The following is a 12,674-nucleotide window of genomic DNA, read 5'->3' as shown; positions in this document are numbered from 1 at the left end:
TGTTGAACGTTGAGCGCGTGATCTAAAGGAAGTGATTCCAGGTATCCTCAGTATTTCGGTGATTACTATATTACTTAAAATTTGCAAATTGGTTCGGTAGCACACATTTTTAGCCATTACAGCCCCCTTCTTTAAATGAGTAAATTTTTCATTTAGGCTTCTTATATCTGACACCATCTAGCGAAAACTTAGCATGTACTACCCTTTGGTCACTAATTCCATTTATAGTTTCTATAGTTAAGACTTTTTCGGGTATGTTCGTTCCTAACAAATCAAGAATATTATTGTTCCAGATGTTGAAGTGACAATCTAGTTCCTAGAGTTCCACATAAAGGAATTTAAAGCCTGGTATGTCTTTAACCCCCGTATTAAATCTATTTCTGGTCCAATAAATATATAGGACATTGAAACCTTCACCGATTATAAAGTCGCGACCATTTATTTGGGATGAGGAACTTATGATCTCGTGGTTTAGTGCTAGTATTTAATTATATCTCTCGTCCAGCGACCTGTAAAATGCGCTTGAATTCATTCTTTCGATTAAGGACTTTTAATTGAATACCAAACGCTTTCCAAATCATTAATTAACTCACGTACTGCTGACGCAAGAATCCTAAACTTCAATAAAGACAACGCCCCCGATTCTATTTCCTCTGTCGTTTCTGTAAACGGAAAAGGATTATTGTAAAATATCACCGCCGGCAATATCATTGGATTATTCGAGCTCTCGATTCCAAAATTATATGAGCCTGTTTTTTTTTAAAGGGTGATACTATTCTGCGACTTTGTTTTTTAAACTTCGGCAATTAACCACTATTACAGATAATGTTTCCTTGACATTGCGATTGTTTGGATATTTAACGGGGATATTTTTTTTGTTCTTATGCAAACTCTGATACGTTATTTTAAATTGGTGAAAGCCTTTGAGTTGGCGCAATATGGAATAAATCACCCAAGAAAACATACTTTCGCCCAGTTGATAATTGATGATTGTGTGGCTTCGATTCAGGCCATCTGAACCCCTCACGAACTCCGACTTACGTGACGCAAAATGGAAAGATATTTCTGCGATTAAGGGTGGGCGGATATATGTGCAAATAAATGATTAGGTTCACCTTCCAAATGTTCATTTTTAGGCGCCAGCAGGGTTAATCGCTTACCGTATTCCTCCGCGGGACTCCAACTCAAGCACTAGTAGTTCCGTCGACGACTGACGCCAGGGGTGCCATTCCTCGAGGGAACAGTAACACCATGTCGCAAGTGCAATTTCATTTTATTGCTTTAACGGATACTTTCAGTAATTACAGATGGTTCAATGTCGAAACTTTATCAATCCTCTTAAGAGGAAATATTGAGAGCTTGGTAATTGTTTTTTTACACGCTTTGATCATACAAAATATTAAAACATCTACAAAAACATAAATATATAACAGAATAAGTTATAGTTTTCGTCTCTGTGGCAATGGCTACCATAAAACTAAGTAATGACAGTTTTTGCATGGGTCTTTTTAAAAATCACAGTAAGAATACATAATGTACAAATTCACAACTATAGAGGTAATAATGATAAACATTATTTTAAAGGTTAGTATTCGCTTGCATAGTAAGCAATACTCAAACTTGTCTTTATCAGGTACACAAAATTATCTCCCCTACGTTGACTTCAAGTCAAGCGCTTAAATGAAGTGAGGAGCTGACATGGACGTCAGTAGTCATTCCATGCCTCGAAGAATTCTGCATTGTCTTGAGTAGGAGACAGTATTTGCGGTTCTTTTAAGCACTAGCCGCAATTGATGAGTGACCAGAAAGAGGTCTATCACGATGCGCAGGTCGCGTGGCACCACGAGCTCCGGAAGCGCATCACCCGAAGGCGTCCCCCTACTCACCCCCCAAGGAGCACCCAGTCCTACGGTGCCTCCCATTCACTATGCCATGTCCTAACCGCTCATAAACCGTAAAAGCCTCATCTTCCAATTTTCCACAAAATGAACAACATTCCATAATTACAGCTGAATCTTATTAATGAAACTGCCCTATAACACCCGTCTCAATTTCATTGGCCGAAAGTATGTACAAAAATATAGTTTTTTTCGATGAATTACAGAATTTTTAGTTTCTAGTTTCTTTTGGTCATTCCGAATGAAAAAAATTGATCTGTGGCGATAACTTGAAACAACCACAAATTTAAGGACTGCTGGAAGGAAATATTTCTCTCCCGACCCATGGGGCATTTCCCTCCCTGAGAGAAGGCTCTAGCTGCCCCCTGGAGTGTCCAAATCAATCGCATACATTCTCCTTCCTCAACGGCGACGGCTCCCTCGACCCGCGCTCTGCGTCTTCGTCACCTGGATCCTTAACAAGAGGATGTTCTGGGAGAATAGTCAACGCATTTCTTTGAATCGCTAGCTTGTATCTTTTGACGCTTGACATGCAGTCATTGAGAAACAGTAGCCCGTGCCTTTCGTTGAAAATCAACTGCCAACAGACGCCAATCTATATCGTCTTAGAATCACAACTTTAAAGACAAGTTTCGGCAGTTTGGTTGGAACTTCCAACAGGTGACATTATTGATCCAGTGCGGTCTGTGGTGACCGCCAGAATCACTCCGGCAACGAAGAGGTAAACATTCTAAAAAGAACTCTTCATAGAGACTTACACTGACGGCAGCTCACTGAGTAAATTTCAGCCTTTCGTTCACAACTACAATTCCAAAGTTGACCACCACATTTCATCGTAATGACTATGGTGGCATCTTAAGCTGTTATTGTTGCTCAAATATCAGTGAAATACAATAAACGCCAGTATACCAGCAAACTGAACTGTTGGAAGAAGCAAACTGAATCTCCGGCTTAAGGAGAGATCTTAGGGGAAAATGGGCTTTACTTGGCTCTAAATTACAAGAGCCAAGTCCCGGGACGTTTGCCGTCGCAAACAGGGAGGAGGCACACTGGCATCGTTCTCATCTTAGAGCAGCGACCTTTCCTTCACACATTGTCCGTCCGCCCGTCTACGAGAACTGTTCGATGATGCCCTTGATCGATGTGTACGTGCCGACGACCAGACCCACTAATCCGAAGACCACCAGCAAGCCGTTCTTGACGATCATCCTGTTCCTCTTCCACGGCGTCCAAGTGGTGGAATTGCTGTCTGCCAAGGTGCCGTCCTCGACGGAGGTCGGGCCGTGCACGACCTTTCCGCTCCAGAAGGTCGCCGTCTGGATAATCGCCGGGAAGATGATGCCGAGAGCGGAGAGGCAGAGTGCTCCGAATAGCGAGATGAACAACTCCAGGTTGGGGATGGCCACGGCCAGCAGAACTGCGAAGGGAGCAGAGAGAGAGAGATCCAGGTGGTTAGGTACCGCGCCGCTGCCTGAAGCGACATCATTTAGCTTTGATTTGAAGGTCAAAGTACGGTCAAATTGCGCTCTTCGACAGATACTGTACCATGGGTCCGAAATTGCAAAATAGAAGTCACCTGCAATTCGAAAATGCACGAGTATGTGCGAGCGTGTGTGCAGATATTGTTTTACTACTAGTCTCATTCCGTTTAAGGTAGGTTTTGTATGTTCACTGACTTAACACTCCGAAATTTCATATCTCCGCCAATCAAGACACAGCCTGACAATCAATAAATACTACATTAAACTGTTCTTCAATCCCGTACACATTCTGCCTTCTTTCATTTCGCCCAACATGCCTATCCTTTCACTTCCCTAACCATTCTTTTTTCTTTTAACATCCTCCCTTCTATCACAGTCTTAAGCATTCTTTCGACAATCGAAGTGTACGGCAACATCTTTCCTGCCTCATTTGGAATTCTCCCAATAACACTCTCCCCTATATTATTCTGGCTGGTACTTCCTCGTTTGTTTTCCATTCCAACTTTATCCACATCCAGATCTCAAAAGTCGCTAATTTACGTCTATCATCTTGGTTGACGGACAATGTCTCCCCCACGTTGACTTCAAGTTAAGCACTTAAATGAAGTGAGGAGCTGCCATGGACATCAGTAGTCATCCCATGCCTTCCGCACAAATCCATCATTTATACCAAGTTTTAACATACACAGTCTGAGACGAGCACAAATTGCGGATAATATTCCTATCCCTCCAATCAAGATCTGTTTTCTACAATACATTCTTTAATACCACCCAATTCACTCTATGACGCCTTCTCGAAATCTACGAAACAAGTAAATACATTTTAATTGCATTTTATTCTTTTTAATTAGTGACCTCGTTTCTGCACTGGCGTCACGCGTGTCTCTCCCCTTTATGAACCCAAACTGATCATCCCCAAGTAATCATTTACCCTGATCTCCATCCTCTTATTGGCGATCCTGAAAACCACTTTTGCTGCGTGCGAAATCGAACTTATTATTCTATAGCCCTCACGAACTAACAATCACCATCCCACATCTTCGGACCAAATGCCTACCTTATAAATACTACGAAACAGCGCATAACTTTTCCTACCACGTTTTCCCTGACTCTAGAATAGTGCCGCGGGGATTTCAACTGCCCCCACAGTTTCATTTCAGTTCCTTTAACGCCCATTCTCTTTCGTAATCAACTATTCGAGGGTATGTATAAACACGTGAATTTTTTATTTTTTTCCTGAAAACCGATTTGTTGGGAAGCGGTATTCAGTGAAACGAACCTTGCCGCATATACATTTCTGGATGCAACTACAGCCCACAAAAGCAGTTCGACAGAAGAATGATTACCACGAACTGCTGATGAATAAAATTAGGGCTATTTCTCCGTTTTACTCTTGAAGGTACAGGTAAAAAGAATGAACCTTCTAAGTATTGGAACCCCCGCGTCATCATGTGGACTTCTTTCTTTGGCATACTGAGGTTTTCTTTTAGGCTTCTTATTTCGGACCCAATGCAGCAAAAAATTAGCATTTGCTGCTGAACTTGTTGAACGTTGAGCGCGTGATCTAAAGAAAGTGATTCCAGGTATCTTCATTCTTTCGGTGATTGCTATATTCCTTAAAATTTGCGAATTGGTTCGGTAGCACACATTTTTAGCCATTATAGCCCCCTTCTTCAAATGAGTAACTTTTTCATTTTGGCTTCTTTTTTGTAACCCCGTGTAGCGGAAACTTAACATGTACTGCCCTTTGGTCACTAATTCCTTATATAGTTCTTATAGTTAAGACTTTTTCGGGTATGTTCGTTCCTAACAAATCAAGAATACTATCGCTCCTACTTGGTGAAGTGACAAGTTGATGCAATGAGTTCCACGCAAAAGAATTCAATATCGACTTCCAAGCAAATGAATTTAAAGCCATGTATGTCTCTACCCCATGTTTTAAAACTATATGTGTTCCAATCAATAGACGGGGCATTGAAATCTTCACTGATCATAACGTCGCGATCGTTGTATTGGGATAAGAAACCTTTGATTTGCTTATCTGATTCTAGTATCTGAGTTATCTTTGATCTGAATTATCTTTGTCGTGCGGTGGCCTATAAAATGCGCATTCATAAACTCTTTTGTATTGAGGACTTTTAATTGAGCGCCAAACGCTTTCCAAACCATTACCCGGAATTACCTGCTGATGCAAGAATTCTTGACTGCAATAAAGATACCGCCCCACTTTTGCTGGCGACGCGCTTCCATTTTTACCGATAATGCATATCTTGATGAAGGAAACAGATTGAGAAATATTTCGCGGATTATCTTTCATACAATCAAAAAGTTTCAGATATTCTATAATCCAACACAAAATCTTACTTCGTCACAATATTTCGTGGGAGACCGTATTACGTACAAATTAAACACTCAATCCAATATTAGACAGGCAAAAAATTAGGATGAATTACAATTAAAAACTCAGACACTAACTGGACATGAGAATTTTCAGTCCTACCTTGAGAAAATTGGCAAATTGCCCTCAGGAAAATGTGAAACTTGAGACTTGGAAGACAGAATTACACACAGAATACAGATCTGCCTCAAATTCGAGTCACAAAGATATTATGACTTAATATCTGGAAAAATATAGAATCCAAAACTACAAGTATCATAGTAATCACATGCGAATCATTCAGGATCTCCACTATTCGGAAGGAACTGGAGTAGTTAAAATTGTAAAACAGAAATAAATTGCAGTATACTCAACCGAAAGAATTCCTGATATTCCAAAATGAGCCATTAGGGGACCTTTGCTATGAAGACTACACTGATAAGGGTAATCAAGTGTTATTCAAGGAATAAAATAACACGAAGGAAAAGAAGAAACACGAAGGCTGCGAAAAGAAGAGCGCTGGCCACTTGTTTGCAGGAAGATGGCGCGCATGTAATCTCTCAGTGCGCCATTGTATCATGTACTTATTGTAATTGTTCTTATTCATTGTGGAAAATAATGTCAATTTAAAATGGTGCGCATATGATCTCTCTGTGCATTGTTGTATCATGTACAGGCATTCATTGTAATATTTTAAATGTTCTTATATACACTGTATATTATTGCAAGTCTAGCCAACTTAAGAACTCAAAGGGGAAGTGAGCATTTCGCAGGAATCTTCAAAATGACCTGTAGTATAAATACCTAATGTCAATTAAGAATTTCATCCTGGGGTAGCTACCTCTGTTGAAAAAAAGCGTGATTCAATAGAGGGGTAGGGAGGAAGATCGTGGGCTCTCCACACACCATAAGGACAGTGAAATGCTTGACACCGGGAGGATTTCTGTTAAATCAGGAGAGGTAATAGTCTGGAGTGATTGTTTATTATAATCATCAAATGAGCGTAGTAAACAGGCAGGACCAGCAATTGGTTTCTTTTCTAATCATGCGTCCTGTGTCAGGTCCCAACAATTCGAATGTGTTGTATAAATAAACTACTGGCAAAGGAAGTAATCTTTTCGGAATACTAGATCCGAGGGTGTATAATATCCAATCCTTCATCTACAAGAATTCACCACCAGCTGGAACTATGTACCGCCAAATCAAAGGAAAGACAACCCATCGAGTGCTTGTGAGGAATGCAGATCGCTGGGAAAGACGAGTGAGGGCCGATGGAAATGTCGAGAGAGTTTATATTCCCTTCCATAAACCAGAGGTTGTTCAATTATTTCACAATAACAACTAAAATGTAGAAATAATGTTATAGTTTATATACAATTATAATTTTGTCATGTATCTTGCATGTACTCACAATAGAAAATAATTTATAGTAACAAAATAGAAAAAAGGACGAAAGAGAGGGTCGCCTTCCGGCGAAGCACTCGAAAATGGATAGGTGATGGGCGTTTTATTCACTGATTGTGAGACAAATTATAAAATGGCATGTCTCCATTACCGGCCCAAAGATACGCTTCAAATTTATTCATGAAAAATATTAGATATTTCTCCTATACATTCATTAATGATCATGATTTCATATACTTAAAATCAAATGATTCCTACTTTAATGTTATGTATTTAATTTTTAAAATGTCTATAGGTTACTGTAAATTTGAAAAAAGACGAAGAACTATTTTATCTGTTAGATGCCAAAATTTCTTAATCATTGAACTCAACATTAAAAAAAATAAATTTCAAAATCAATATTTTGACGTAATAAATACATTTCCTGGGGAAGGCGATCATACTAATCCAATAGGTAAAGGTAGATATATTTAGTTCTGTCTATATTGTGTACAGGCGCATTTCAATGGAGCTCCGCCCTTCGCCGGGTACAATTCCAAATCATTCACGAGAGAACTTGATATTTCCGAAAAATTCTTCTATCCAAAATGCATCTTTCCCTCAATAATATTTCGTATCTCCAAAATCAAATAAAGATATTCTCGAAATTTTTTAGAAAAATAAATTCCCTTTCCATTGACACTAATCTTTTTGCCATCATGTGAATGCTAAAAAAAATATGTTTCCGATTTGCACCTAAGATTTGCACTCTGCCCAAAATAAAACCAACAGGAATATTAACGAAGAGCAATGAGGGTTTCTAATCCAAACCCACGCTCCTTCAGAATAGCAGTAGGCTTCCAGATGGCTTGAGCAACACCCGTGCACAGGATACGCAGACATATTTCCACTAGTACAGAGCCCACTGGGCTTGGTATTATGCCCGGTAGCTCGCGGTCATAATCACGCTATATCCTTGAGAATTTTAAACGTAATCATCAGCAGCAGAGAAGGCACAGAGGAGAACCCAACCAGTTGGGATAGGATTTGGAATGTTATGAAGATATTGAGGACAGGGAAAATAGAAAATATAAAGCGGTAGACGGAGAGAGGAAATTCCGAGGCCAGTTCAGTAATGAGTGATGAGATGATTTTTATTATGTGGAGCAAAGGAAAACGCGTCAAAATCTTCGGCATCGCCACAAAACTTTCGTGGAAGCATTTAAATAAATCGTCACAAGGAAGAGGTTTCTCATTTAAGTTTTGCATTGCCGGGACTCTGTAACTAAGGAGTTTTGAACTTATAACGAGGAGAGAAAATGTGCTTAAAATTGCTAAAGCTATCACCCAATTCAAAATATTTCCATAATTTTTCTCACTCTTCTGCATATATGAATTCATTTGTTTCAAATATGTCTAGCTGTTTAAGGTTTTAAGATTCAACACCAATTGATTCGAAATTTTAGTTGACATTCTTAAATTTTTCCCTGAAATTAGCTTTGGCATTTAACTACCAAAATTGCATTGGTTAGAGAGAGGTGTGTGCGAATGATTTGAGAGAAAAATATATCACTGAACAAATGTCATGCAACTTACAGGTCACCAACACTAGAGACGTCCTAACTGCGTACTCCCACAAGAGCTTATGTGAATTCTTCTCCATCCTCGGCGCCAAATAGATATTCCAAGTTATATCCACGGTCACGTAAGCCTGCAGCCCGTACGTGATGAAGATCGAGAAAGCCAGCATGATTTTCACGGACTGGGCCAGACTGTAAAGTAATGGAAAAAAAACATGAATTAGCGAATATATAATACGGAAAGATGAATAGCATTGCATGTTCTACGCTCGACTCCCACCTTCTTTCGGCAGACGCAGAACATGCCTGGCCTGAGCCTGGGCATAGGATAAACGTGGATGAAGCCAACGTGATCTCTCACGTTATTGTCCTAGGCTTATCCGGGACGCCATTGAATGTTTGCGATCGCTAATCATCCTAAAAGTTTCGACCCGGAAGACGGTTACCATAGCTTGGAAGCGGTTGTTTCGGAATCCGATCAGTTAGAGAGCAGAAACGCCATTAAGTCGCAAAATTAGCGACGGCCAAAATTGCCGTCGTATGGCATCGCCGCTTCGACCTGAAGATGCCCGCTGTAACCTTGGCGAAACTGTTGCCAGCAGAAAGCAAATCATGCTGTGAAACGCGGAAGAATGCATCCTCCACAATCTACACGCCGCTAGAGCCTTCGCCCTGTTTCCCAAGCCAGACATATGCCTCCGAGGCATCGACCAGGAAATAAGAGTGCAAGCATCATCAATATGTGCGGTTAACACAATGCAGCAACTTCAAAGTCGGTCTTATCCCAGTCAAGGCGAACGGTTTTAACAATTTTAAACTGTTATATTGCAATACACATTAGCGGATGACTCCGCCAAAGTTACTTTCGTGGCATCTCCCGTAGTTTCTTTGAGGATGCGTGCGTATATATAACGGGACACTCAATCAATTCCTAAAAGAGAGCCCTCATTCTAGCATGCACTTATGTATAAGTGATACAGTGTCTGTCCCAAAATTAAGCTGAACGATGATCATCGCGTTTATAGAATCAAAAGGTGTACTCCAGAGAGTTTGTGCCTCAGGGACAGTCCTCGAAAGGCTACGGGCTATGCACCACCTCCCTCGTGAGGTACCGAGGACCTGGCCAAGCACAGGGAGGCAACGCTGAACGAGCCGCCCTACAGCCCGATATGACATCGCCGAACCTTTTTCTGTTCCCAAGAATAAAAAGGAGCTTGAAAGGTAACCATTTTGGAACGCTCGATAACGCCAAAGGACTTCAATGCAACAATTTCAGAGTGTAAAAATCATTCGCCTTGACTGGGATCCGGTCGAGTGCTTTAGCCACTTAAGCTACCGAGGCGTCCTCTTAAACTCTGAAATTTTGGGGCTTTTATCCCAGTCAAGGCGAATGATTTTTACACTCTGAAATTGTTGCATTGAAATGCACATTAGCGGATGACTCCGTTAAAAGTTACTGTTGCGGCATCTCCCGCAGTTTCTTTGGAATTTGCCAAAGGACTTGACGGAACAAAGTTATCTTCGACGTCCACCAGGGAGCATACAGCTGTTGACTGACATCGGTGCGTAAATGCACAAGGCTGCTATTTTGAAGTATTTTAATAATTTGTACTTTTATCTGCAATAATATTTCCCTGAATTTATTGCTTCTTACTTTTGGGACAGATCCTGTAATTAATAGAATTCATTCAGCTGGCCGCATTACTTACATTTGATCTTTGGGTAAATTGAGCGTAATACTCCCAGCAGCGGTGTTTCCATATTTGAGATACCCGAAGAATCCCAGAGCCACGTACAGGGTGATGATGAGGGACATGGCCGAGTTGAGCACGCCGAAAGGACCACCGAAGGCCTTGGGTGTCTTCATGTTGTTCTCCAAAGGCATGATCTAAGAAGGAGTCGGACAAGATATAAGATGGGTTTTCAAACTCAGGCATTGATATCCTTGAAATATAACATGCAATGTGATTGTTTTCTACAAACTATCGAATCATATTTTTCAATTATCAACATATTCTTTTTGGAATTGATTTTTTTTCAGTCAGATATAATGACGCGTCAACATCAATTTGAAACCGACATTAAATGATTTTCTTACGATTTTCTAATTGATCAAGCCATTTTAAAGAACCTCTCCCTGTGGTGTTGAATGAGGTTTTCAATTTCGGGTTCCTGGATCATGGTGTCTAAATTCTCACAGTATTAGAATTTCCAAAGAAATATATGTGTATGACTCTGTCAGCAAATCATGAAACAACATATTCAACTCTAATACTAATGGAAATGAAAGCCTTGTATGCTCGTAAAACTAATGTTACCAATATATTAAGATAAATTGATTCCTGAGAAAGTTGAAGTAAATTTTGAAGTTAAGAAATGCTATAGATACAAAGAGAGGAAATAGGACGGGTCTAAGGAAAGTATTTTTTATTGGTATATAGACATTTTTTGAAATTAAAAACAAGATTAATTCTAAGAATTCACAACCGACATACATACAAGGTTTGTATAAAAAGTATCGGCAAACGTTTTTGCTGAAGTGGTTGTACGTCACAGTGCGCAGGCTCCTTGGTGGGCAGTCTGACTTTCAACACGTGCCAAGCGCTAATTTCCCGCGAGCGTTTGTTCAGGCTAGATCGTATTTTTAGTTGACCCCTGCGGAGTTACTCAGTGCAAGCGCGAAATGCATCGAACGATTTAATAGCCATAGTATGCAATCAAATTTTGCGTTGGACTGGAGGAAATCGGGTACGGAGACTTTGGGTATGATTTGAAGCAAAGCATTAGGACAGTTTTTAATTGGCACACCCTCTTAAAACATGGCCGAGAGAGTGCGGAGGACAGGTCCCACGGAGGACGTGTCTCGCGCTGGACGGCTGTCGGCGTCAAGGACAGAGGACAACGTGTGCGTGAAGTATTGGATTTGGTTGACCATTAGCTGAGTGTTCGCAGATCGTATTGGCATTGATAAGATGGCAGGGCACACCACATCACTAAACATTTGGCGATGCGAAAGATCTGCGCTAAACTCATCCCATAAGTCTTGACGGCCGACCAAAAGCGGCAAGAAAACGACATCGCAACGATTCCCCCACCCCCTTGCAGTCCAAGCTCGGCACCAGCAGACTAATTCCTATTCCCAAAAGTGAAATCCTCCCTCAAAGGACACCACCATGGGACCCTAAGTGCCGCCAAAAAACGACGACGAAGATGTCTTGCCGTTTTCAGGCGGCTTACTCGCATACCTGTAACGATCTTCCGCCAACCAGGGAGCCTTTGAGTAGTAAACAAATGCGCTGGCAAAAGTATGTCGACGCTCAAGGGATGTACTTTGAAGAATTTTGAGGTATTGTTGCAATATCTATCTATTTTTCCGATACTTTTTTATACAAACCTTGTATCAGCATAATATTGCACTTCATCTAATTAGTAAAGTGCACTTAATATACAGTGATTTATTTATGTATGACATTTATGTTATATACATGATAATTCCGTAATTATTCGATGCCGCCATAGAACGTTTGACATTTATCTATGGAGTTTTAAATCCCACATACCTATTACATCAAATAAAAACATTCAAACCAATCAATCGAAATATATATATATATATATATATATATATATATATATATATATTTATTTATTTATTTATTTATTTATTTATTTATATACACACACAGTTCGGTTAGAGTAAATTCCCAGCCCAAAGAACACCCGGGAAATGAGGAGTGTTTCTTATGTGAATGATTAATTCTTCAAAATATATGATGTTCTTATGACCCAAGACTAATAAGTATTTTCTCACACCCGTCTAACCTCTTTTTGGGAGAAGGGAAACAAACATCATGCCTGTGCAGCACGCGAGATATGTGATTCTGAAGATGGATGTCCATCTCGTATGCCGACCACTTGGACGTGATCTCCGCCACTGGTAATTTCGGGGGGCGAG

At 40.3% G+C, this 12,674-nt stretch overlaps 1 protein-coding gene across 1 annotated transcript in view; it reads right to left on the bottom strand.

The window, feature by feature from the left end:
• Window positions 1–1,302: 1,302 nt before the first annotated feature.
• Window positions 1,303–12,674, bottom strand: part of LOC139691928 (proton-coupled amino acid transporter-like protein acs) — a 33,955-nt gene continuing 22,583 nt past the window's right edge. The window contains exons 8-10 of the mRNA XM_071589878.1: window positions 10,429–10,607; window positions 8,736–8,911; window positions 1,303–3,315 (exon numbers count right to left, since the gene is read on the bottom strand). Of these exons, the coding sequence (XP_071445979.1) occupies window positions 3,008–3,315; window positions 8,736–8,911; window positions 10,429–10,607 (663 nt within the window). The 3' untranslated portion in view covers window positions 1,303–3,007. The remainder of the gene's footprint in view (window positions 3,316–8,735; window positions 8,912–10,428; window positions 10,608–12,674) is intronic.

Source organism: Hetaerina americana, unplaced genomic scaffold, assembly GCF_022747635.1.
Source record: "Hetaerina americana unplaced genomic scaffold, ioHetAmer1.1.p SCAF_4, whole genome shotgun sequence".
Lineage (NCBI taxonomy): Eukaryota > Metazoa > Arthropoda > Insecta > Odonata > Calopterygidae > Hetaerina > Hetaerina americana.
Note: the sequence above shows the minus strand (reverse complement) of the source record. Positions and strands in the feature narration are given on the sequence as shown.